The sequence below is a fragment of the Hevea brasiliensis genome, chromosome 6, assembly GCF_030052815.1.
Source record: "Hevea brasiliensis isolate MT/VB/25A 57/8 chromosome 6, ASM3005281v1, whole genome shotgun sequence".
Lineage (NCBI taxonomy): Eukaryota > Viridiplantae > Streptophyta > Magnoliopsida > Malpighiales > Euphorbiaceae > Hevea > Hevea brasiliensis.
The window spans coordinates 14,264,180-14,286,989 of record NC_079498.1 but is presented as its reverse complement, the minus strand read 5'-3'; the positions used below and the strand labels follow the sequence as shown (position 1 = coordinate 14,286,989).

General features: G+C 30.0%; 2 protein-coding genes across 2 annotated transcripts; one reads left to right on the top strand and one right to left on the bottom strand.

Annotated features, from left to right (window-relative positions):
• Positions 1-1,039: 1,039 nt before the first annotated feature.
• On the top strand, positions 1,040-3,133 carry LOC110641156 (xyloglucan endotransglucosylase protein 1). Its single transcript, XM_021792777.2, has 3 exons — positions 1,040-1,387; positions 1,486-1,679; positions 2,493-3,133. Exons 1-3 carry the CDS (start codon positions 1,109-1,111, stop codon positions 2,878-2,880), a joined length of 861 nt encoding a protein of 286 aa, XP_021648469.2. The 5' UTR covers positions 1,040-1,108; the 3' UTR covers positions 2,881-3,133.
• Positions 3,134-4,745: 1,612 nt separating this feature from the next.
• On the bottom strand, positions 4,746-16,715 carry LOC110641166 (uncharacterized). The gene is made up of 11 exons (XM_021792792.2): positions 16,099-16,715; positions 15,310-15,404; positions 14,796-14,853; positions 14,403-14,597; positions 13,397-13,473; positions 8,297-8,379; positions 7,932-7,983; positions 6,701-6,769; positions 6,163-6,249; positions 5,981-6,042; positions 4,746-5,265 (listed from the first exon to the last, which is right to left on the bottom strand). Exons 1-11 carry the CDS (start codon positions 16,214-16,216, stop codon positions 5,052-5,054), a joined length of 1,110 nt encoding a protein of 369 aa, XP_021648484.2. The 5' UTR covers positions 16,217-16,715; the 3' UTR covers positions 4,746-5,051.
• Positions 16,716-22,810: the final 6,095 nt, after the last annotated feature.

Below are 22,810 nucleotides of genomic sequence, written 5' to 3'. Positions count from 1 at the left end.
CTCCAAAAACACTGGCAAGACAAGACTTAAAACCAATCTCCAATAGTTGTCAGGTCCCCCCACAACCTAAAACTTCTCTCTTACACGCATGCTTATTTTCTAGTTTTTGAAAATTGTATCCAACAATCATTAGACCATCAAAATCAGAACCATTTAAAAAAAAAAAATCTTTTGAATTAAATAAATCCATGCCAATTATTTTTTAAAAAAATTATTATTTAATTTTCATAAAAATTATTATTTAGTTTTTATATTTTAATAAAATTAATTATTTAATTTATTTATTTTAAAAAATATACTATTTAATTTTTTTTATTTGAACTGTTCAGCCCTTTTTATTAATTTTTTATTAGTGAAGTTATTTTATAGCAAAATTTCTTCTCAACTCGATTATATAGTCCATTAATTTAAATAATACAATTATTTAATTTTCATAATTTTAACTCCACTATTAATTTTCATAATCAGCACTCATAATTTTTAAATACTCCACCCATCCATTTTTATTTGTCTGTTTTCTAGAAATTATTTTTATCAATAATTATCTGTCATTTGGAGAAAATTGAGTATTAATTTTTTTTTTAATTTTACTCTTTATCTCTATTAAATACAATAATTATTTATATAATTTTTTAAAACTAATCTTAATACCTCTTCTCTCTCTATTAATTAGATGAGATAAAAAGTAATTTAGTAATTATGAAGTATTTATTATAATTTAAGTGATTTAATTACTTTCTTAATCAGTGTTGTAAAAAAATTTGAGCAACATATAAAACGGGACAGAGATTGCATATAAATTAAATATGATTTTAAGATTGCTTTAAAAAATAAATTACTTCAAATATGTATAAAATTAATTCAAACAACGCTTAATATTGAGATTTAATGCAAAGATATTATAGTCGTTTGAGTCATAATTAGAGCCAATGCTTAATTATAAGTTAAAAAAATTATTGGTTTCCCAACAACTCTACCCACATTATTTGCCTTGTCCATATCTCATCTCTCCATTATATATATATCCAGCATTTCCAAGCACATCACTGACAAGTCTCTTCCTCTGTTCTCTCCTTCATAAGTTATCCATTTTTTCTCCAACCAAATCATGACTTTCTCAAGTAGTCTCAAATCAACTATTAGAATAATTATGCTTGTGGGTGTGTTATTAGTGGCAGCTTCCGCTGGAAACTTCAACCAAGATTTTGACATTACATGGGGAGATGGGCGTGCAAAAATCCTGAACAATGGCCAACTCCTTACGTTGTCTCTTGATAAAACCTCTGGTTCAGGCTTCAAATCAAAGAACCAATACTTATTTGGGAAAATTGATATGCAGCTCAAGCTAGTGCCTGGAAACTCTGCTGGAACTGTCACTGCTTACTATGTGAGAAATTCATAAATATTCTCTCTGAATTACATACCATATGCTAATAATTTTGTTAATTGATTTTATGTTATTGTTGTTGCTGGTGGATGATGCAGCTATCTTCCTTGGGGTCAGCCCATGATGAGATAGATTTTGAATTCTTGGGAAATCTTAGTGGAGACCCTTATATTCTCCATACAAATATATTCACTCAAGGTAAGGGAAACAGAGAACAGCAATTCTATCTCTGGTTTGATCCTACCAAGGACTTCCACACCTACTCTGTCCTTTGGAATCCTCAAAGCATCATGTAAGAGCTACTCTCTTGCCCCTACTAACATTCATTGGTAGAACCTTTGGTGCTGCTTGAAACTGTCTTTTTTTATAACCAAGCCATTTTTTTTTTTTTTTTTCATAACTCTTATCAAGTTAAAACTTGTAATATCAGAGTTCTAAATATGACTATAAAAAAGCCAATTTAGTGTACAAAATATCCCACAATTGTGGGCTCTAAAAAGAGTTGATATGCCCAATCTTGTATAGAAAGGCAATTTTCGTGACTCAAATTTCGTGATGACAACAAACAACCTCAACCTCCAAATAATTAATCTATATATAATAATAATAATAATAAAAAAAAATTATATTATATTTATTATTATTTTATTTTTATTTTACATTTTTTTTTTTTTTTTTTTTTTTTTTTTTTTTTTTTTTTTTTTCAAGTTAATAATAATAATAATAGTCCATTAAAATCATATAAAAAATTAGAAAAACTCTCTAATTTTTACTTTACAAATTTTAATTCAAATTATTGAAGAAATAATAAAATTGTAGATATCTATTTGTTTAATTTAATAAAACTACACAGAATTTTAGGCTGTTGGTTGAATTATCTTAAAATATGATGAATTTTAACTGTGGGAATTATTAAATAAAGTTGTAGTTTTTTTTTTTTAATAATTGTTAAGGAAAAATATTAGACAGGAAAAACATACACCTTTTGATAAATGACACGTGATGGCTTTAAAAAAAAAAAAAGTTATCATATATAAAAATAATTGTTGGTAGCATGAGAGCTTAGTTTTTCTAATGCACAAATATATTCTACCTTTTGTCTTAGCTTCTTTGTGGATGGGACTCCCATTAGAGAATTCAAGAACTTAGAATCAAATGGCATAGCATTTCCAAAGAGCCAGCCAATGCAGATATACTCTAGCCTATGGAATGCTGATGATTGGGCCACAAGGGGTGGGCTTGTGAAGACAGATTGGACCCAAGCACCTTTCACAGCTTCTTATAGAAACTTCAATGCACAGGCCTGCATTTGGTCCTCAGGCTCCTCGTCTTGCTCCAAGAGCTCCTCAAACAACTCATGGCTAACACAGTCTCTGGACACCACAGGCCAAGCAAGAATCAAATGGGTGCAAAAAAACTACATGATTTACAACTATTGCACTGATACCAAACGCTTTCCTCAAGGATTCCCTCCTGAGTGCTCACTTGCTTGAATCAAATTATAAATCAACTGTTTATAGATCTTAGACTTCTCTATAATCTCTTAGCCTCAGAACTTGAGTTTTGAGGTTGAGATTGAATTTCTTGTATCATATTCGACGCTTTCTGTTAGTCTTTTTGTCCAAACGTTTTGTGATATACAGCATATGATTAGAATAAAAAGAAAATAGTTGTTAATTATGTGGTTAGGAATTCAGTTTACCTTTGAACTAATATATTAATAAAATAGATATCTGTGTAGTCTAACTTAGAGATTGTTTGGCTTAATTTATGAAAATTAACTTATAAGCACCGATTCTTAAAATTTTAAACAGTTACGTGTTTAATTAAAATGTTAATAAGGTACTGATAAGCAGTTATTGTTTTTGATAAAAAAAAAAAGAAACTTATAAATGTTTATTATTAAATAACTAAAAATGATATTAAATAAAATTTATAATGAAATTTTAAAAATTAAATGAGAATAATATAGTAAAATATTTTATCAAATTAGCTTATAAGTATGAGATCTATAAGTACCAAAATGAAAAGTTAGGTCCTATCAATTTTTTCTTTTTTTAACTTATAAGCTTAATTTATAAGTTTAAAAATTATTATAAACAAAAAGCTCAACATATTTTTAGATATTATAAGTTGATTTAACTAGTGAATTAAATACCCTCTTAATCTAGTGACTAAAGGCATATAATTCTCTTAGGTGAATAGAATTCTGTTTTAAGTGAAAAAATCAACTGAAGTGATTTAATTGGAAATTTTAGTTTTATTTTTGTGATAAATCAGTTCAATTTAGCTTTTTAATTTTAAGGAATTTAATTTAATTGGGAAATTAGTTATATATATATATATATATATATATATATATATATATATATATATATATATATATAAATTCGGTTTGGCTTTTAATCTTAAAGAATTTGGTCTGATTCGCTCAAAAAAATTGAATCGAATAGTTTATTTCTTTAATTAATTGTTATTAGCTCTTGAATTAGAGTTAAAAGTAAAAAATATAACTAAATATATGAATTAAAATCACCATGAAAATAGTTTATTTCTTTAATTAATTGTTATTAGCTCTCAAATTAGAGTTAAGAGTAAAAAATATAACTAAATTTATGCATTAAAATCACAGTGAAAATAATTATTTAATTCCCATATCAAACCACTTGAAAAGATTATCTAAAATAATAATCTACGTCAAAATAATGCATTTTAAGAAATTATAATAAAATTGAAAAAAAAAATGTCTGGGCATTACAAGTCTACACAATTAATTTGGAGCCAGAACTCATTCTACTTGGTTGATAGTTTTTGTGCCCCTGACTTGCAGGATACCTGTGAAGCTGCTGCTGAATAATTAGCAGATTCAACGACTATTGTTTATTTCCACGGTCTCGCTGAAAGAAATTTACGTAGTCATGCTGATGGACTTACCAATTCAAGCTACTGTTAAAAATATATATATAAATATATTTTTTAAAATATATTAATAAAAAAGAATTAAAATTAATTAAAAATTAAATTTAATATTTTAATAAGAACACTTAAATAACAAAAAAAAAATTGAAATTATTATTTTTTTTTAAATGCTTTTTTATCCAAAATCACAATGCCAAACAGGCCTGCAGGGCTTCAAGAAATCCAACAAATTACAAATTAGAAATACCTTAACATGGAAAAATATGCATTAGGTTTCAGATGTTGCTCTTTCTGCTTCTGATCTGATGCTGTAAGCACCACTGTAGCAAACATTTTTCAGCCATAGTTCAAATTCAGCCATATCAGAACATCCAACTACCCACTAATTCTAAACAAACTGGTGAGGCTTCTCTTTCTGTTCTATGCTGGAGCCTGGGTGTTATGCTCTTGTTAAAACAATTTCATTTTCTAAATTCAAAGTTAGTTGAAACTAACCAAATATGACCAAATACTCAAAACTAACCATCTAAATAATGTTCTTCTAAACAGTTGCATGTAGATAAAGTGAAGAAAAAAAAATAAGCTTGTAAGGGAAAGGATAGTTTATTCCCTCCTCACCCCAATTTGTGAATGGAAATTCTATAGCAGCTGACATCCACACTTTATGGAGCGGCAGCCATTACATTTGAGCTTCCAATTTAAGCTTCCAATTTATAATCAAAGAAGCTGAACTATGATTTCTTCTCTAATGCATCTTGCCGACATTCTTGTTTTCATTTTCGTGCTTTTCTCGAATGCCAGTGGTAGCAGGGTCTTGATTGCTGCTATCCCCTGTTTTTGAGCTCCCGGCTAAAGTTCCTTGGCTCCGACTCCCAGAACCACTCTCCTCATCAAAATGTTTGCTTTGCTCAGCCTCTTCATCAGCAACATCCGCACGGTTTTGTTCCTCTTTGTCACCCCTGTAAATAGAATTGTCATTGGACTACTAAAGAAAGAAAGAAATGAAGACAACAGGTAAGCTGTTATATTCATTTTTTGTACTCTTTAGTCAAACTGAAATTCCAGTAACATCATTTTTCAAATACAGCTTTGCATAAAGAGCTTCAGCAAAGCATAAGAGTCGAGAATTTCATCAAATTTTATCATGTTATTGGAAGAGTATGGCTTGCTTTAGATGTCATGAAACCACATGCAGCAGATCTCTACCACAATAAACAAGAAATGATAATATGCAATATGGCCAGTAAATTAAAGCCCTCTGCATGCCCTTGGCATGTGTACAACATGCTTATAAACAGCAATCTACTTGACCACAGACTCTTCCATCTCCCTAAAACATAGGACTCTTAGATTCATCTGTTTGTAAAAGCACATATGCACTAGCACGCTACCTCAAAGATGGAAGGACAAAGCAAGCTGGAAATAGAAGACAATTGACATGGCAGACAGGTTCTGCCCAACATTTGACTATCTCCTCAAATATACATTTTATGGAGCTTAATTGAACCAACATTTGCACCCATAGCTGGCTGAAATGTTATTAGTTCAATCCAATAAGTGTTATTCATTCCATCTAAATATTTCCACAACCTAGCCTAACAGTGCTGAACACAACTTTCATCTCAACAGCAAAAATGATAAAGCCACCAAAGAGATTTGCAAAAATTTATGTACCCTGAATAAATGACCAGCCCAACAGCAACAGCAGCAAATGCTACGTAGTACATCCAATCAACCTGAAGAGTATCAACATCACAAGGAACGTTCCAAACAAGTATTGTTAGCTAACAAACACTTGGACATGGGTTGTAGTTAAATTCATATATAATAAACACAAATATGGTTAGCTAACAAACCTTATCATGATAAGCAAAGATGCGAATTAAGACAGACCACATATCTGATGTTAGCAAAGACAGGTTGAGCATTGTTGACCCGCTAATCTGCAAATAATAGGAATGAGGATACTCATATGAGTAGAAACATGCATTTTTTAAAGCATGCTCTTTGTCAAACACCTCTCCTTTGAATGCCTCAGTATCATTTTGAATTCAACAGTTATCCAAATATTTATTACAAATTCAAAAATTTCATCATTGTTTTGACTCAAAATATAGGAAAAACTATGAATTCCCCAGATGCAAAGCATTGGAATTTGGACAAAGATGATGGTTACTTTGACAGGAGTGCTTAATAACTTCATGGTGAAATTGGCAAAAAAATAACCGATAACAATAAGTGAACAACAAATTCTCAAGCTCATTAACCAAAAAAGAAAATAGATTTGGACAAATAGCAAAGCATAACTGACATGTATAAATGGAAGAGCCATCCTAATGACACGCCATCTTACAAACTTAATAGGAAAAGTCCTTGTGTAACTCAAATCCATACCTTAAGCAGGACAGGGACAAATGAGTAAAACAGAAACATTGCCAGTGCAAATCCAACAAATGGAAGAGCCTGAAAACAGTTGCGTAAAGAAATCAAGTTAAATTAAAGTTGATAACATAATGAGCAATGCTCATTCTCAAACTTTTCTATATGCTGAAAATTAAAAGGCATAGTATTATGCTTCATCTGACAAATCATCACAACTTCAGTGGATTTTCTTTTCTTTTCTTAATTAGTAATAACAGCTGAAGTTGAACTTGTCTCGAGAACTTATAAAACTAGAAACATGAAGATAGTCCCACATAATTTCTATCAAAAGTTAATCACGCTACATGCGATAGTATTAGTGGATTTTCTTTTCTCTTTTCTTTTCCTGTTTCCCTTCTCATGTCCATAAGTGGGGACCTGTGGGAATTACAAGGAAAGATTATTTATACAGAAAATAAGAGGAAGTTGACGGCAGATAAAGTAGAGGGACTTGTGTATCCAACAAGGATTAGTTTGGGACTAATCCAAGATTTTATTTCTTTTTATTCATTTTGTTTTCTTTGGTCTGAGGTTTTATCCCTTTTTTTTGCCAGAATTTATCCCTTTTCTTAATACTAGGTTTTATAGTCATGGAATTCATTACTAAATTTCAACATCAGTCATTAGTTTCTTTTATCATCAACAAAATGACTTGACTTTGATTTTGTTTCAATAAGGTCACTAATGCCAAAACTTGTAGTGAATTTAGCCCAATTTTTTATATGTGAATTGAGAGATCATAAACTATTATCAATTGTTAGAAGTATATTAGAAAATTTTACTTGTTATCATGTCAAAAATCTCATTAAAATTCTACCAAAATCTAGTGATAGCCCTTATTAAAAGAGAATTAAAGTTGAATGATTTTGCTTATACATATTGAGGATTAGTGACCATGCTAAAATAATTGACAAGTTCAATAACCAAAGGTAAAATTATGTCAACTGAATGGAGAAACATTTTGTCCGCATAATATATCATAGCTCTATATTTTAGAACTCATTCTTTCATGCTTTCCTAAAGCTTCTTTATCATACAAGCAGGAATCAGTTGCAAATATGATATCCACATAGATATATCAAGCAGAAGCCATCTAGCCACTATTCAATTAGATTGCAAATTGAAGATGATGACAAAAATAACAAAATTATGATTCCCATACTTCCAAAGAGTAGTGAGGAAAAAAAAAGGATAAGAAACTTACAGCCCCAGCTGACCAGTGAATAGATTTAAGCTCATTGCGCTCAAGAATGCTTCTGTTGAGATGTCATTAAGGGGCACAAATTGACACAATGAGATAGCATAATAAACCAATTCAAGAAACATCAGAAAACACGATGCTCTTTTTTTTTTTTTTTTCTTGGCTTTTTTCCCCTCAATAAGCAAAGACAACAAATCAGCATTAAAGGGCACCAAGCTGTGCCCAAAAAAAGAAGAGTTCACTATATTATTAAGTTTCAAAAAACTATCAGTTTAAGAATGAATCATTAATTTAACTAAGAGTAATAAGAGCACACCATCACTAGAAGTGTTAGTCCTTGTAACAAACAAGCACCAACTTAAGGATACATTTGGATAGCACTAATTATTGCACCAAAAAACCCCAGCAGAGACATGAGTTCAATTCTATCTGCATTCTTCACAAGAAACTCCTGCACAACATTTAAAAAGAAAAAACAACTAAGACAAACAATTTGCATGCATGCAATATAGCTAAGTTCCAGTCATTAAAACATATTAATTTAAGCCCCCATTGGGTTCATTGTAGCCTTAATTATCATGATCAATAAAAATCAATGAATTTTACTAGTCAGAGAAAGTAAAAATTTTCAAATTCATAACCAAAGAATCTTTCAAATCTATAATACCTGATAACCATTTTCAATTTTAAATTTCAAGTAAGTGACTAATTAAGAAGTATTGCAAGTTACTTTTAGGTATATTAGAGCTCTCTTTATTACAAGTTATTACTTTTAGGTATATTAGAGCTCTCTTTATTACAAGTTACTTTTAGGTATATTAGAGCTCTCTTTCTCTCTACCTCACGGTTCCCTGTAAGTAGCTTATTACATAACAGTTCCAAACAGAAGCAACATGGAAGTTAGAACAACATGCAGCAGAATTCCCAGAAATTGGAAACAATTCTTCTGTAGAATTTTCTTTTCATCCTACCTGAATTTGGTATTACATGGTTGTTCCCCTACAATGGTATGGAACATCAATACAGGGCTCCTAGTCTAAAGAAGGGACAAATAGAGAGACATGAAAGAAAAGGAAAGGTTATATGTGTGTGTAAGCTCGAGAAGAAATTCAAATAACAGCTGTTAACTGCAATAAATAACAGAGAAAAACATGCAACTGTAATGACCCTAACAGCCATTATCAACCATAACTTAACAATAATGACCTTACAGGTACAAAAGCATGTACTTCTTGTCCTCTTCTTTTTTTTGCTGCAAGTGCAGATCTCATCCCTCACTTTGACATAAGGCAAAAGCAACTCAAGGAAAGTACTTTAGGATTCTGGCAATTTCTTTGAAAGAGAAAAGTTATTATTTTTCTAGACTCTTCAATTTTGCGTTTGTTGTTTGCACAAAATTGTTATGAAATCATTTGTTAATGCTACATTTATGATGGACCTACTAAAATCATATATTAGTTTGCCACAAAGCTCAGTCATCAATAAGAACTAAACAATGCTTGTGCCATCTACTGACCCACCCAGTAAATTAGACTCCTCATAATGTCAAGTTGAAAATTAAAGCAGACTGTCTCCTGTTCAGGAGATGTTACCCCACTAGAGCCTGTCTCACCTTCAACTTGCATTAGATTTTACGGCCTCCAAAGGCTTGCCAACCTATGACCAAAGAAAAATCAAAAAGCTTTACCAGCCAGAGAACTCCAAAAGCACTAAGGACATGTATTATTCTCTAGTAATAGGTGCAATCAAACTGAGCCTCCTTTGGCATCTACTTCTAATTCCTGACTATAATGGTTGACCTTATACTGTATATAATATGGATTCAAGTAAAACATATTATTTTTTTACTATAAATTGAAAAGATGGGTTATGAAAAAATATATATATATATATATTTACGGAAATAAAACAGAAAAGGAAAGTACAAGGAAAAAAGTTTAATTGATAATGATTATGAGGATCAAAACAAATATATTAGCATGAGGCTTTGGCAAGCCAATTGAGAAACATATTACAAACATTGCATACAAGCACAACATAATAAGCATTGCAAATACGGAGGCAAGAACATTTAATGAACGGTCTACTTCATTCATTCATATAGCATAATCAATACAATGGGACAAATAATCCTCACATCACTTATAGGCAGGGGAGGAACCTACAAAGAGTAAAGAGACAGGAGCTTGATGGACACGATAGCTGGCTGGCCCAACAATGGCCAACTAGTCACTCCCCCTAAAGAGCGTTGGGGACACAACTGAGTGCAGCAAAAGGATATATCACTATACTTGAGCTATCACACCCCTAAAATTACATAAATAGAAATAAATGCAAAATACATGAATATTCCTCCTTTAGTCCCTAAAATTTATATTTTATTGCCCAAACTTCCTACCCTTTGACATTCTCCTCCATTTAAACTATCAATGTCCTCATCGACTGAGCTTGTCATAACTGCTCAATTTCTTTGTGCATCTGGCTGTAGAATACGCAATGAATATTATCTCATTAAAAACCTTTACCAAGAAAAACCTAGAGGGGAAAAACCTTGGTGAAGGAAAAAAAGAGCGCAGTGCATATTTACAGATGGGACTGAGCTTGCAAGAACTCTTCAATCTTCTACTTGTGTGGTTGGAGGTCTGTTTTCTTCTCCCAATTAGTCTCTTCTGCATTCAAACCCTTACATTTGACGAGGTACTCTTTGTACGGCTAACGCTTAGTGATTTTGACAACTCGCTCTGCTAGGATCTCTTCTACTCCTTGATTGACTAGTGGTGTGCAGGTAAAAGCTAGTCTAAAATATCTACTATGGCTGAGATCTGTCTCATTTTCATGATATGGCTTCAATTTGCTGACATAAAAAATTGGGTGAATCTTCATCCATTTTGATACTCCACGTTATGAGCAACTTGGCCAACTCTAGCAACAACTGGTATTGGCCCTTCATACTTGCGAATTAGTCTCTTGTCTCGATTGCAGAAGAATCGGAGTTGATTTGGTAGCAGCTTCGCCATGACTAGATCTCCAACTGCAAATTCTTATAGCCTTCGATTCTCATCCACCCATTTCTTCATTTACCTGGATGTTTTTTCTAATTGGACTCTTATAATCTGTGCATTTTGCTTCCACTCCTTTGTGAAGTGGTATGCTTTGAGATTCCTACCTGTGTAAGGATCATCCAAAGAATGATCTCTAACAATCTCAAAAGGACTTTTATTAATAGCAGAGCTTTTCAAAGAATTAAAACAAAATTGTAGGATCATTATGGTCAGAACTATTCTGCCTTTCAGGCTCTAGGCTAGATGTTTCAACAAGTTTTCATCCTCAAATAGATGACCAAACAGAGAGATTTAATGGGCTGCCAGAGGAATACTTATGGCACAATTTTGTTTTAATTCTTTAAAGAGCTCTACTATTAACAAAAGTCCTTTTGATATTGTTACAGGCTAACAGCCTTTAGCACCTCATATTCTGGATGGTCCTTACACAAGTAAAAATCCCAAAGCATACCACTTTACGAATGAGTGAAAGCAAAATGCAGAGATTGCAAGAGCCCAATTAGAAAAATCATCCAGACACATCATGAAATGGGCAGACAAGAATTGAAGGCTACAAGAATTTGCAATTGAAGAACTAGGCATGATGAAGTTGCTACCAGATCAACTCCGATTCCTTCGCAATCGAAACAAAAGACTAGTTCGCAAGTACAAAAGGTCAACACTAATTGCTAGAGTTGGCCAAGTTGCTTATAGAGTGGAACCACCAGAATAGATGAAGATTCACCCAGTTTTCCATATCAGCAGATTGAACTCATATCATGCAGATGAGATAGATCCCAACCGCAACAAATTTTCCAAATCAGCTTTCACTCACACACCACCAATCAACCAAGGAATAAAAGAGATGTTGGCAGAGCGTGTTGTCAAAATCACCAAGCGTTAGCCGTATAAGAAGTACTTTGTCAAATGAAAGGGTTTGAGTGCAGAAGAAACTAATTGGGAGAAGGAAATAGACCTCCAACCATACAAGCAGAAGATTGAAGAGTTCTTACAAGCACAGTTTCATAAATACGCACTGCACTCTTTTTTTCTTTATTAAGGTTTTTTCATTGGGTTTTTCTTAGTGAGGATTTTTAATGATGTAGCATTTCATCGCGTATTCTACAACCACATACACAAAAAAGACTGAGAAGTTATTACAAGATCAGTCGACAGGGACATCGACCGTTTGAATGGGGAGAATGTCAAGAGGTAGAAAATTTGAGTAGTAAAATATAAATTTTAGGGACTAAATAAGGGAATATCCATGTATTTGTATTTATTTCTATATATGTAATTTTAGGAGTGTGATGACTCAAGCATAGTGATATCTCCTTCTACTGCATCCAATTATATCCCTAACGCTCTTTAGGGGAAATGACTAGTTAGCCATTGTTACGCCCAGCTAGCCACCAAATCTGTCGAGTCTCTGTCCCTTTACTCCTTGTAGGTTTTCCCCCTGCCTACAAGTGATGTGAGGATTATCTGTCCCATTGTATTAATTATACTATATGAATAACTGAAGTAAACCACTCATTGAATATTCTTACCTCCTTATTTGGCGTGCTTATTATATTGTGATGCTTGCTTGTATGCAATGCTTGTAAAGTATTTCCCAATTGGCTTGCCAAAGGCCCATGCTAATATACTCATTTTGATCCACATATTATTGTGAGATTAACTTGGTTGACTTGCCTTCAAAAAGTTCAAGCTTAGTACCATAGGGATACAGTCCCAAATGAGTGCTGATACTAGACCCGTGACAATGTGGTACTTTTGTCAATTCAAATATCCAAAATATCCTTGCACTATACCTAAAGTTTGGCAATATCACTATCCTTTAAAATGTGTGTGTAAAAGATTCATAAATAGTCAAAGAAGGCTGTTCAATGAGTGCTTTAAGAGTTGAGCAATCATTGTTTTTTAATACTTTTACCCACTTATATGTAGTTTGATAAGTTTGTTAGACGAGAAAAAGAATTTGCAATTTTCTTATAAATTACTAAACATTAGATTAGTTAATATAACAAAAACAACTAAGCCCTAATCCCAAACTAGTTGGGGTCGGCTATATAGATCCTTTTTAGCCATTCAACTCTGTTAGACACCAACTCCACATCAATATCCAAAACTATTAAGTCTTTTGAAACCACCTCCCTCCACGTCATCTTAAGTCTGCTTTTCCCCCTTCTCACTCCTTTTCACACTTCTATGAATAAAGCTAAAGAAAAAGTGGTAGGGAAAAAAGCAAAAAGAGGCATTATCTAGAGCAATCCCCTACATTCCACGCTGACCCAGGGCTGGGGCTGACTTTTTGGGAAGTCAAAATAGGCAATAGAGAAAAAGAGAAAATTCACTGCACAACCATAAGAAGAACAAAATGTCATGAAATGCCTGCAAACCTAGAAAACATCCAAATTAGCTTACCTCACTGACATTACTAACAGCATACAGCGTTGCACCAGCAATAACGAGAGAATCCCCTTTACGAGGATTGCTCCCCCCTACAAGCATAAATAACTTGTTAAGTATATATTCATTTTAGAACTTGTATTATGTCTGTACCAAGAAATACATACCAGAATATGAAGTGATATATCTGTTACATCCTAAATAAAGGCAATTAAAAATTTGTGGCCTCAAGTTTCCAATTTAGAAAAGTTTCAAAGAAGTTAACTACATAAATTAAAAAAAAAAAATTGAAGAAGTACTTCGTAATTAGCAAAATTTAAACTATAACAGCTTAACCCCTAAAAATAAGAAACTAATTGCAACCCAAATTTTTCTTTAGAGATTTCCAGGAAAAACCATTAACTAGTTATCATTTAAAGTTTTGTTTACTTGAGAAAAACAGTGCTTCATTTTTTTTCCCTACATTTTTCATTTCTATTATTCAAATCATTTCTCCTTCAAAAAAATGTTTACCTGATGAAAATAGATGACTGTTTCTGTGTCTGGGAGTTTGAAAACTAGTAAATATGTGCAGCATATATATTCTCTTAAAAAATAATCAAGAAAAAAAAAAAAGGTAATGAATACTTTTAGGAGTTCATGTGGTCCTAGCTTCTATCTAGTAATGGGTGGGATTTTATTGTATTGTGTAAATTTTCATTTGTTACATGTCTTCCATCACCGGGCTTAACCAGTGCTGTCTCTTTTGCTATAATTTCTTCAGGGAAGGAAAAAAGTAGTACAATGCCCAATTGCTAAACCCAAGGGAATGGACTAGTGATTGCACAAGTGAAAACCAGTCTACAGAACACTAGAGAATAAAGAAAATGTTCTCTGGAAAAATATCTTTGTGAAACAAATTGAGCCTTAATTTAATGACTCGAGGCAATAGAACAGGCAAACACATTGACAAAAAAACCATTAAACCAATTAAGAGACCAGGACTAAATCATGGAGAACTTATTGAAGAAAATATGTTTACCTGATCGGTCACCTGCATGAACATCAGAAAAAACAACCAAGACCAGTCCAGCAACACAAACTACTACTCCAGAAATCTTCTTGAATCTATACTTTGTATGCAAGAAAAGCCAGGTAAGAAACATAACAGATGGAATTGACCAACAATCCAGCAGCATGACACTTGTAAGAGATGTGTACTGATAGGCCTTCACCACTGCCCATGGAATGAAGATCAAATTAAATGCCTAAAATTGGAATCACAATTTCCTGTTTCTGCTTCAATAATGATAATGAACATACAACTGAATTTTTTATGTGATTTGAAAGTTCAGCCTCAAGGCCGAAAGCAACAATGTGAGAAACAGGTGACCAACATATGCAGATAGACATCTCTACTATTAGAAGCATTTACCAAGAAAGTTGGCCTCTACATCCACTATTGCCAGGATTACATAGTAGTACCATTTTGCCTGCAAAAAAAAAATCCATAACCAGATAAGGTAAGTTACACACATGAAACAGAGAAAGTGAGACACCCATTAAAGGGCACTGAATTAATAAATTCTGCACATTCACTCCTACACCATCACTCCAGCCTAGTTTACATCTCAAGCATAGAAATATTTTTTAAAAAAATAAAAAATTATTCATGAGGAACTCATCACCACCATGGGCGACTAATAGGAATTTCCTTGATTCTTTGGGTTCCCTGCTTTCCCGCACTCATTCATCAAATGCTCACAACCTAACAACAGGCAGCCTATGAGTACATTGCTTTCTAATTCACACCATTCAGCTGCATAAAATCTCTAATAAATCGAAATTTGATACCGTTCCAATAAAAGTCTACAATAACCACAGAAATCACTAAAACAAGGAGGGAAAAATACAGAAGCAAAAGCAAATAATGAAGCATATAAAGCCACCTTAAGCGCTTTCTTCCGAAATAGCATAATACTTCCATATACAATGGCCAAGAGCACATAGTTCAGAAAAGACTGAGAAGTTGGTGCATTAATTCCTGCATTGCAAAAGCAATATACAGACAATCAAGTTACAATATACAATCAGTCACATTTATTGATGGAATGAAAAAGAAACTCAGAAATCAGGAGAAATAAGAAGTGCCAGTGGGGAATGTGCATAATTAAATTCTAAATGTATTTATAATTCCAAATTCCTTCCTTTTATAGGCCCAAATTTTAACAATCAATAAATTAACCATTTTTTTTTTATTTTCCTTAATTTTCTCCTCCTTTTTGCTTTGGGACTAGAAAAGAACTCCTTTCCACAAGATCACTTGAAAAACCAAGTAAGGGCTAGTAGGTTCCACACAGAATATTGAGGTAAAAGACTAACAACAACTAAGCCTTAATCCCAAAACCAATTCACTTAATTTAAACTCTCTTTGAAAATTCTATAATTACTTAGTAAAACCAAAACCTAAAAGTAACAAAAACATAAATTCCGTATTCTTGCATGCATTGACAAGAAACAGGAGCAATACAACCGCCACTTTAAAATCATTCACCAATACACTTATTTTTCTTGAAATAAATGCTTAACAGTTAACAATCAAACAAAAATGATAGGAAAAAAAAACACCTTACTAGTTTCAATAATTAGTTAACTAAACTTAATTACAGCAATTAGAAAGAACAACATACCAATTACAAAATACTTATAAAAATATACTTATAAGATAGATAGATAACCTCTTCTGGCAAGTTCAGAGGATGAAAATCCAGTAGAAGTGATGAGCAGTGAAAGAAACTGCCCCAAACCAAGACCCACCAATGTTTTCTTAGTCCCAATCTCCCTGAAGTTCAACATCTTCTTCTACTCTAATCTCTTCCTCTCTCTCTCTCTCTCTCTCTCTCTCTCTCTCTCTCTCTCTCCCTTCCCCTCTTAAACACACATGCAGAGACACAAAAGACGATCTAACCAAAATGATAATGAAAACCAGTCCAAGACAACAATTTGCTGACAAACGTCACAAACCCAATTGAAGAACAAGCAAAACGCTAACAACCCATTTGTTATAGCGCAAATTCCGAGCTTCAGAGGGAATGAATTAGCCAAACAACAAAAACCCACTTGAGGTTTATGATAGAGGAGAGGAAGTAGAGCCAAAAACAAAAGGTTGGTGATGATATATAAGTGACAGTAAGAGTGAACAGGAGAGTCGTTTTCTATTTGAGAACTCCAAAAAGAAATAATGGATTTTCCACTTCTCAAATTCTAGTGGAGAAGGAGAAAAGAGATTTTTCTCTGGCCAGTGAATTTTGGGTTTGGGAATTTGACAATTTGGATGGCAATTATTTTCTTGCGCCGTTCAGTGACAAAGACGATGGAACTACAATGTGAATTAAATATTGAAAGCTTAATTCAAGTGCGACCATGTTCATTATAGTTCTTTAGACCCTGCTCTTTTTTTTTATTATTTTCAATATTTAACTCAATTAATTTAATCAATTGCAGCTAATCATTAAAATATCTGATGGCCACATTTTATTTACAATTCAGTAATTCATGAATATATATATATATATATATATATATATATATATATATATATATATATTTATTTATTTATTTATTTATTTATTTATTTATTATGAATAATGGAAAAAACATAAATATTTAGAGTAATTTATAAATTTTTTTAATCCAAAAAAAATTAATTAAAAAATTGAATTTCAAAAATATATAATTTAATGATTAGAGTTTCATAATACCCAAAAATGTAAAGTTAAAAATTTTAAAATTCGTAATAAATGTAGTAAAAAAATTAGACAACTATTTTTTTATGAGATAAGATTTTAATATTTGAGAATTTGAAAATATTTAGATAAAAATTTAATACTTAATATAATAAGCAAAATTTTTATATAAAAAAATGTAGAAATAAAAATTAAAAAAAAAATTATACCACATTGCGAAATTTTAAGCAATCTTATTGAGTTTAATGGATATTCTTATGAAGTCATTTTTAAGGTTAAAAAAAAAGAAAAAAAAAAATATATATATATATATATCCTTTTATTGATATAATTTTAAAAAATAATTGAAAATAATTTATTGATGTACTTATTTCAAATTTTGAAATTAAATAGTATTATTTTTTATATTTTATTAAATATAAAATTTTATCCATTGTTATTAAAAAGTTATTTATTAATTTTAAAATATTATAATTAATTAAAAATTTTATTATTAATAAAATTTATAGTATGATTTTAAAAATATAAAAAATAAATATTAAATTACATAATAAAAATAATATAATTAATAATTCACATAATACGTAAATAAAATGACTAGTTATTTATCAATTTAATTAATTCATATCGTTTTAAAAATAATAAGAGTATCATAAAGATCATCAGGTTCAAATTCAAAATTAAATTAAAATTAATTTTAAACTATTCAAAATCATCCCAAATCTTATTATTAGTATATAAATAATATTTGACTCCATTTAAATTCATATATTTAAGAATATATTTTTTATTAATAATTTATATTTTAAAAATTTAATAGTCATATAAAATAGTTAAATTTTAGTGATTTAAGATATTATATATATATAAATTAATTATTTTTATAAAGGAAAGAAAACTATTAAATTATAGTATAGAAAGGATTAAAGAGTTTGAGTTTGATTTGAAATAGTAGGCATTTTTTTTTTCAAATTCAATAGAGATAATAATATTTGATTTACATAATAAGATTTTTTTTTCTTGATATAAAAGTAAATTATTTTAAAATAAATAATTAAAAATACTTGAATTTAAGATTACTCTATTTTTTTTTTATATCTCAAGGTTGGTAAAGAGTAGGCAGATAGGATGAAGCAAAGAGTAGGTGATAATGAGCAACAAAAATAAAGAAGAGACGTGTAGGAGAAGAGGAAATGGGATTGGAGCAAAAGCTTGATTGAATTGACGGATAATCTTTTTTGACCATTTTTATTTTTATTCCCTAATTATTCTAAAGCGGCAAAATAAAGTTATAATAAAAAAAGAGGAAAGCGACACAAAGTCTCTTTTCATGAGCTTGGTGGGTTGGTTGTTGCATTTGTACGCTTTAAGCTTCCTCCCAGTTTTAATATTATGCATCTCGTTCCTAGTTTAGGATGGTATGAGTAAGGAATATCATTCTATTTAAATTTAAATTTCATTAATATTTATATTTAATTGAAATTTATTTTAAATTATTTAAATTTATTTTAAATTTAATTATTATTATTTAAATAATATTTAAAGTCGTTTAATTTATATATTTTAATTAATAATTTTTATAAAATATTTTTATTAATTTTATTTTAAAATTAATAATTTATAAAATATTAAAATTCTATTTATTTATTTATAATATAATGTTGCATAAATTTATAAATATATATAAAAATATATATATATATATATTATTTTTTTTATCTTTTTTTGATGTATTTTATTTGATTTATCATTGTTTATATACATCTTCAATGAATAAATTTTCATATCTATCATTGTTGATAGATATTAAATATATATGTTACTTAGTGAGATCTTGTTGTGTTTCTTAAATTTGATGGGGTTAGTCCTCTTATTTAGAAGGAAGTTTTATGTGTGTTTATCAGTGAATTATTTTGTTTTTTAGAATAATATTTTACGATGTACGGATATTTTTTTGTGGAAGTTCTAAATTTTGAGATTCTCTAATAGTATGCACTAAAAAATTGTAGAGTCGGAAGAGTGGAGCACGCAATTTACTTATTCGCCAATTTACATGCTTCTTCAACTCTATTATATTTTTTTAAATCTTTTATATTAATTTTATATAAATAATTAATTTTATTTATGCAACAATATAACATTTTAACTTATACCTATTTTTTTTATTTTATTTTAATTAATGAAATATTTTTTATAAAAAGAATAACATAATTAGTTTTTAAATAGAAAAATATAATATACACCTAATGAATATTGTTTACACCTAACTATTTGTTCATTATCTTTGAGCTTTGACTAACATGCTAATTGTCATTTTACAATTATTTTTGTTCCTTATCATGAGAATAAACCCAACTATTAAAATAGGTACAAAATAAACCTACAATTAAAAGATATGAAATGAATTTATTTGTTGAAAAATATTAAATCATATTGGAATATGTTGCTTTCATTCTCTCTTTTCTTTTCCCTTTTTTAATTAGAACCTCATTTTCAATAAGATAAAAGTTCAATTTTTTTTTTTTTACCAATACCCAATTAGATCCAAAAATTGAGTTTAATTAGAACCTAATTCAGATTTTTTTTGGGTGAAAACAAAGGACGTCTCACTTTTTTAGCCACCGATAAGTATTTTTACCAGTAATTACTCTTTTTTATTATATTTTTTTATATTTTTTAATAATCTTTTTATCTATATCTTTTATTATAAATTTGTTTTTATTTTCTATTCTATTATTTTTTTCATAAATCTCTGAGTTTTTGTCTCTTATTATGTGAAAATAAAATCAAACCTTATTTTTAAAAATAACTTACATTATATAAATGAAAATTTTATTTAAATTTAAATAAAAATTAAAATTGCTACAAGATAATTACTTTATTATTGAATTATTAATTAAAGAAAAATAAATAAATTATCCATATAACAAGCTATAATATTTTTTTAATGATTTTTAATATGGATTTGAAATTTTGAAACACAACCATTGGTTGGAAGTATTTGAAGCTTTGATAACTTATTCACATCTTATTATAACCAATTAATTAAATAAAGAATTATATTATTGGACTTTCACATTCTTGAAATTCAAGTGCTTCTTGCAAACCGCATAAAGTGGAATTCTTTTTGCATCTTTTTTCACTTTGTTTAGTGTACTTTTTTAGTATTTTTCTTGAATTGATAATCAATGGTTTTGGTTTTCATTTAATTAAATATTTGACAGATTCCATTGGTGCAGTTTTGACTCACTTAGGGGAAAAAAAAATTGTGTGATTTGACTTTAATTTTTTTTTTTAGTGGGAATTTTAGTGCCTTTCGTTGGGTCACCTCAAAGTGATAGAATTGCAATTACTATGTCTAATGTGGAGCAGCTGTGCATGGCCAAATTAAATCAGACTTTTCTTTTAACTTCATTTATATGAATCAATTATACAGATACTAAGATATTTGAACTTTAATTTATATCATAAAATAGCTTAATTTTTAATTTAAATAATATAAAACTTAATATAATTCTTAGTAACTTGTTTTTAAATTATTTATAATAACTTGTTGTTTATTAAATTAAAAAAAAATCATTTTTTCATAGATTTGTAAGATAAGTAAATTTTGAGTTATAATTTGAATTGTCAAAAACTATGAGCGAAGAGAGAACAATTTTTTTTTCTATTAAGTGTCAATTTAACAAAGCGAAAATATAAATTTTTAATCAATCATATAAAATCAGCAAAAAAAAAAAACTAAAAACTAACTACTAAAAATCATAAGAAGATTTTATGTTATTTAAATTAAATATTATAATTTTATATTATAAATTAAAATTTAAATATCTTATTATTGTATACCCCTAAATTAAAGTACTGTCTATATAATTTATCCTAATTTTACATATAAAATTTAATTTACTATAAAATATATCTATCAATATACTTTTGAATTTATATATACATATATATTAAAGGACACATAACATAAATTCATAATTGATCTTTATTTAAAAAAATCTGTTATATATATATATATATATATATATATATATATATATATATATATATGAGAACACATCTCAATTTTTATATTTTGATATTATTAATTTTTTTTTCTCAGACCCAAAAGAATGTGAAACACGTATACCCAGGTGTTTCAAAAATATACTAACGTGCATTGTTAGAATTTCTTTTTTGGATTGTTTCCGTTATTACAACCTTGAATTTGGATTTTTTTTTTCTAAACCTATTTTGATATGAAATTTTTAAATTGCTTTTTATTATTTTATTTTTTATCAACAAAGGATATTCATAGAAACCATCAAACTGGTACATCCAACATATCCTTAGCTTAAGTTGGCTAATCTGGAAGATTAGAGATCTATCCAGGCAATAACAGACCTTTCTTGACATAACAATCTATCCAATCTGCACACTTATTTACAGATCTAGGAATAAAAGCATTATATGGACAAACAATTCAAGGAAGACAAAAAACATCTTAAGCTCATCAATAATAACTGCCACTTTCTAAGGAACAGAATCTAGAAGAGATGATAAAAGAGACTTAAGAGGAAGAGAGTTCGTTTCAACACTACAAGTGCCCAAATCCTGTTAGCAGCAAACCGAATCGCTGCTCAAAGGCCAACACCTTCTGCCACAAGAGGAGAACTGCACATAAACTTGGCTGCAAAACCTTAAATAATAAAACCCTCTAAATTTTGGATTAAAAAGCCATAGCCTGCTTCTGAATTTGATGAGTTAAAAGAATCATCTACATTAATCTTGAGAACACTTGAATCTAGGGGAATCCACACTAGATGGATCTAAAATCTCAAAGAAGGAACAAAAGGCATAGAATGAAGTTGTGGAACAGTTGTTTGATGCAATTCATCAACCCCGTTCTGAACTCTTCAAAGAGTGGACATAGGGTCAGGCATAATGTAGACACCATATTTTGGCCAATCTTCAAAGTCATAGCTCATGTAATTAAGGATAGCTATTCAGTCAATCTCCCTTGTAGGTATTTTCCGATCTCAACCAGTTACCTGACCCCAGGTCATTTTCTCTGAATCGGTAACCTCCTAGATAAATGATAAATTTCTAATTTATTCGATCTCATGTACGCTCAAACTAAGTGTTTTTCGATCTCTCTGTCTACCCGACTTGTCTGGGTTAATCTTCAGACCATCTGATTTTATATTTTTGTTTTTCGATCTCTTCATGTTCAAGATTCTAATTTCGGGACGTTTTGTGATTAGGTATCTCACTCGAATTGTTCAAGTATTTAACCAAGTTAATATTTTAACCAAACTCCAAATAAGCGGTCCTGAACTCAACAAATTCAGGTTAGGACCCGATCTCAAATCATTTTTATGTGTTTTCAAGTTTTAATTGATTTTCAATCACAAGGCTTTCTGATCTCGCACTTGTGATTAATATTATCTGATCCCTTTAAGCGGTTATATTTCATGATTAACAACCGATCTTAGGTTCTGTGTTCGAGCTTAGCTGTTCAAGTGGGAGTTGATTCAATACTCATATTTTTCGATCTCATCAAGAATTGATCACAAAAAAAAAAAAATCCAAAATTCATTTCAAGAAATAAATATACAAATTATTCAGCAAGAGGGTCTTCCTTGGCCTGCTCTTTAGTTACATTTTCAATGTTCTACTCCTCCTCTCTCTCTTGCTCCTTTTTACTCTCAGCCTCAAC

What these genes read in the sequence shown, in the direction of transcription:
- LOC110641156 (XM_021792777.2), top strand. Translation starts at nt 1,109, where the DNA reads ATGACTTTCTCAAGTAGTCTCAAATCAACTATTAGAATAATTATGCTT. An exon ending in GAACTGTCACTGCTTACTAT is followed by an intron (nt 1,388 to 1,485) that starts GTGAGAAATTCA and finishes TGGATGATGCAG; the next exon opens with CTATCTTCCTTGGGGTCAGC. An exon ending in TGGAATCCTCAAAGCATCAT is followed by an intron (nt 1,680 to 2,492) that starts GTAAGAGCTACT and finishes CTTTTGTCTTAG; the next exon opens with CTTCTTTGTGGATGGGACTC.
- LOC110641166 (XM_021792792.2), bottom strand. Translation starts at nt 16,216, where the DNA reads ATGTTGAACTTCAGGGAGATTGGGACTAAGAAAACATTGGTGGGTCTT. An exon ending in TGTAGAGGCCAACTTTCTTG is followed by an intron (nt 14,598 to 14,795) that starts GTAAATGCTTCT and finishes TTCCATGGGCAG; the next exon opens with TGGTGAAGGCCTATCAGTAC. An exon ending in TTGTCCCTGTCCTGCTTAAG is followed by an intron (nt 6,250 to 6,700) that starts GTATGGATTTGA and finishes TATTATTTGCAG; the next exon opens with ATTAGCGGGTCAACAATGCT.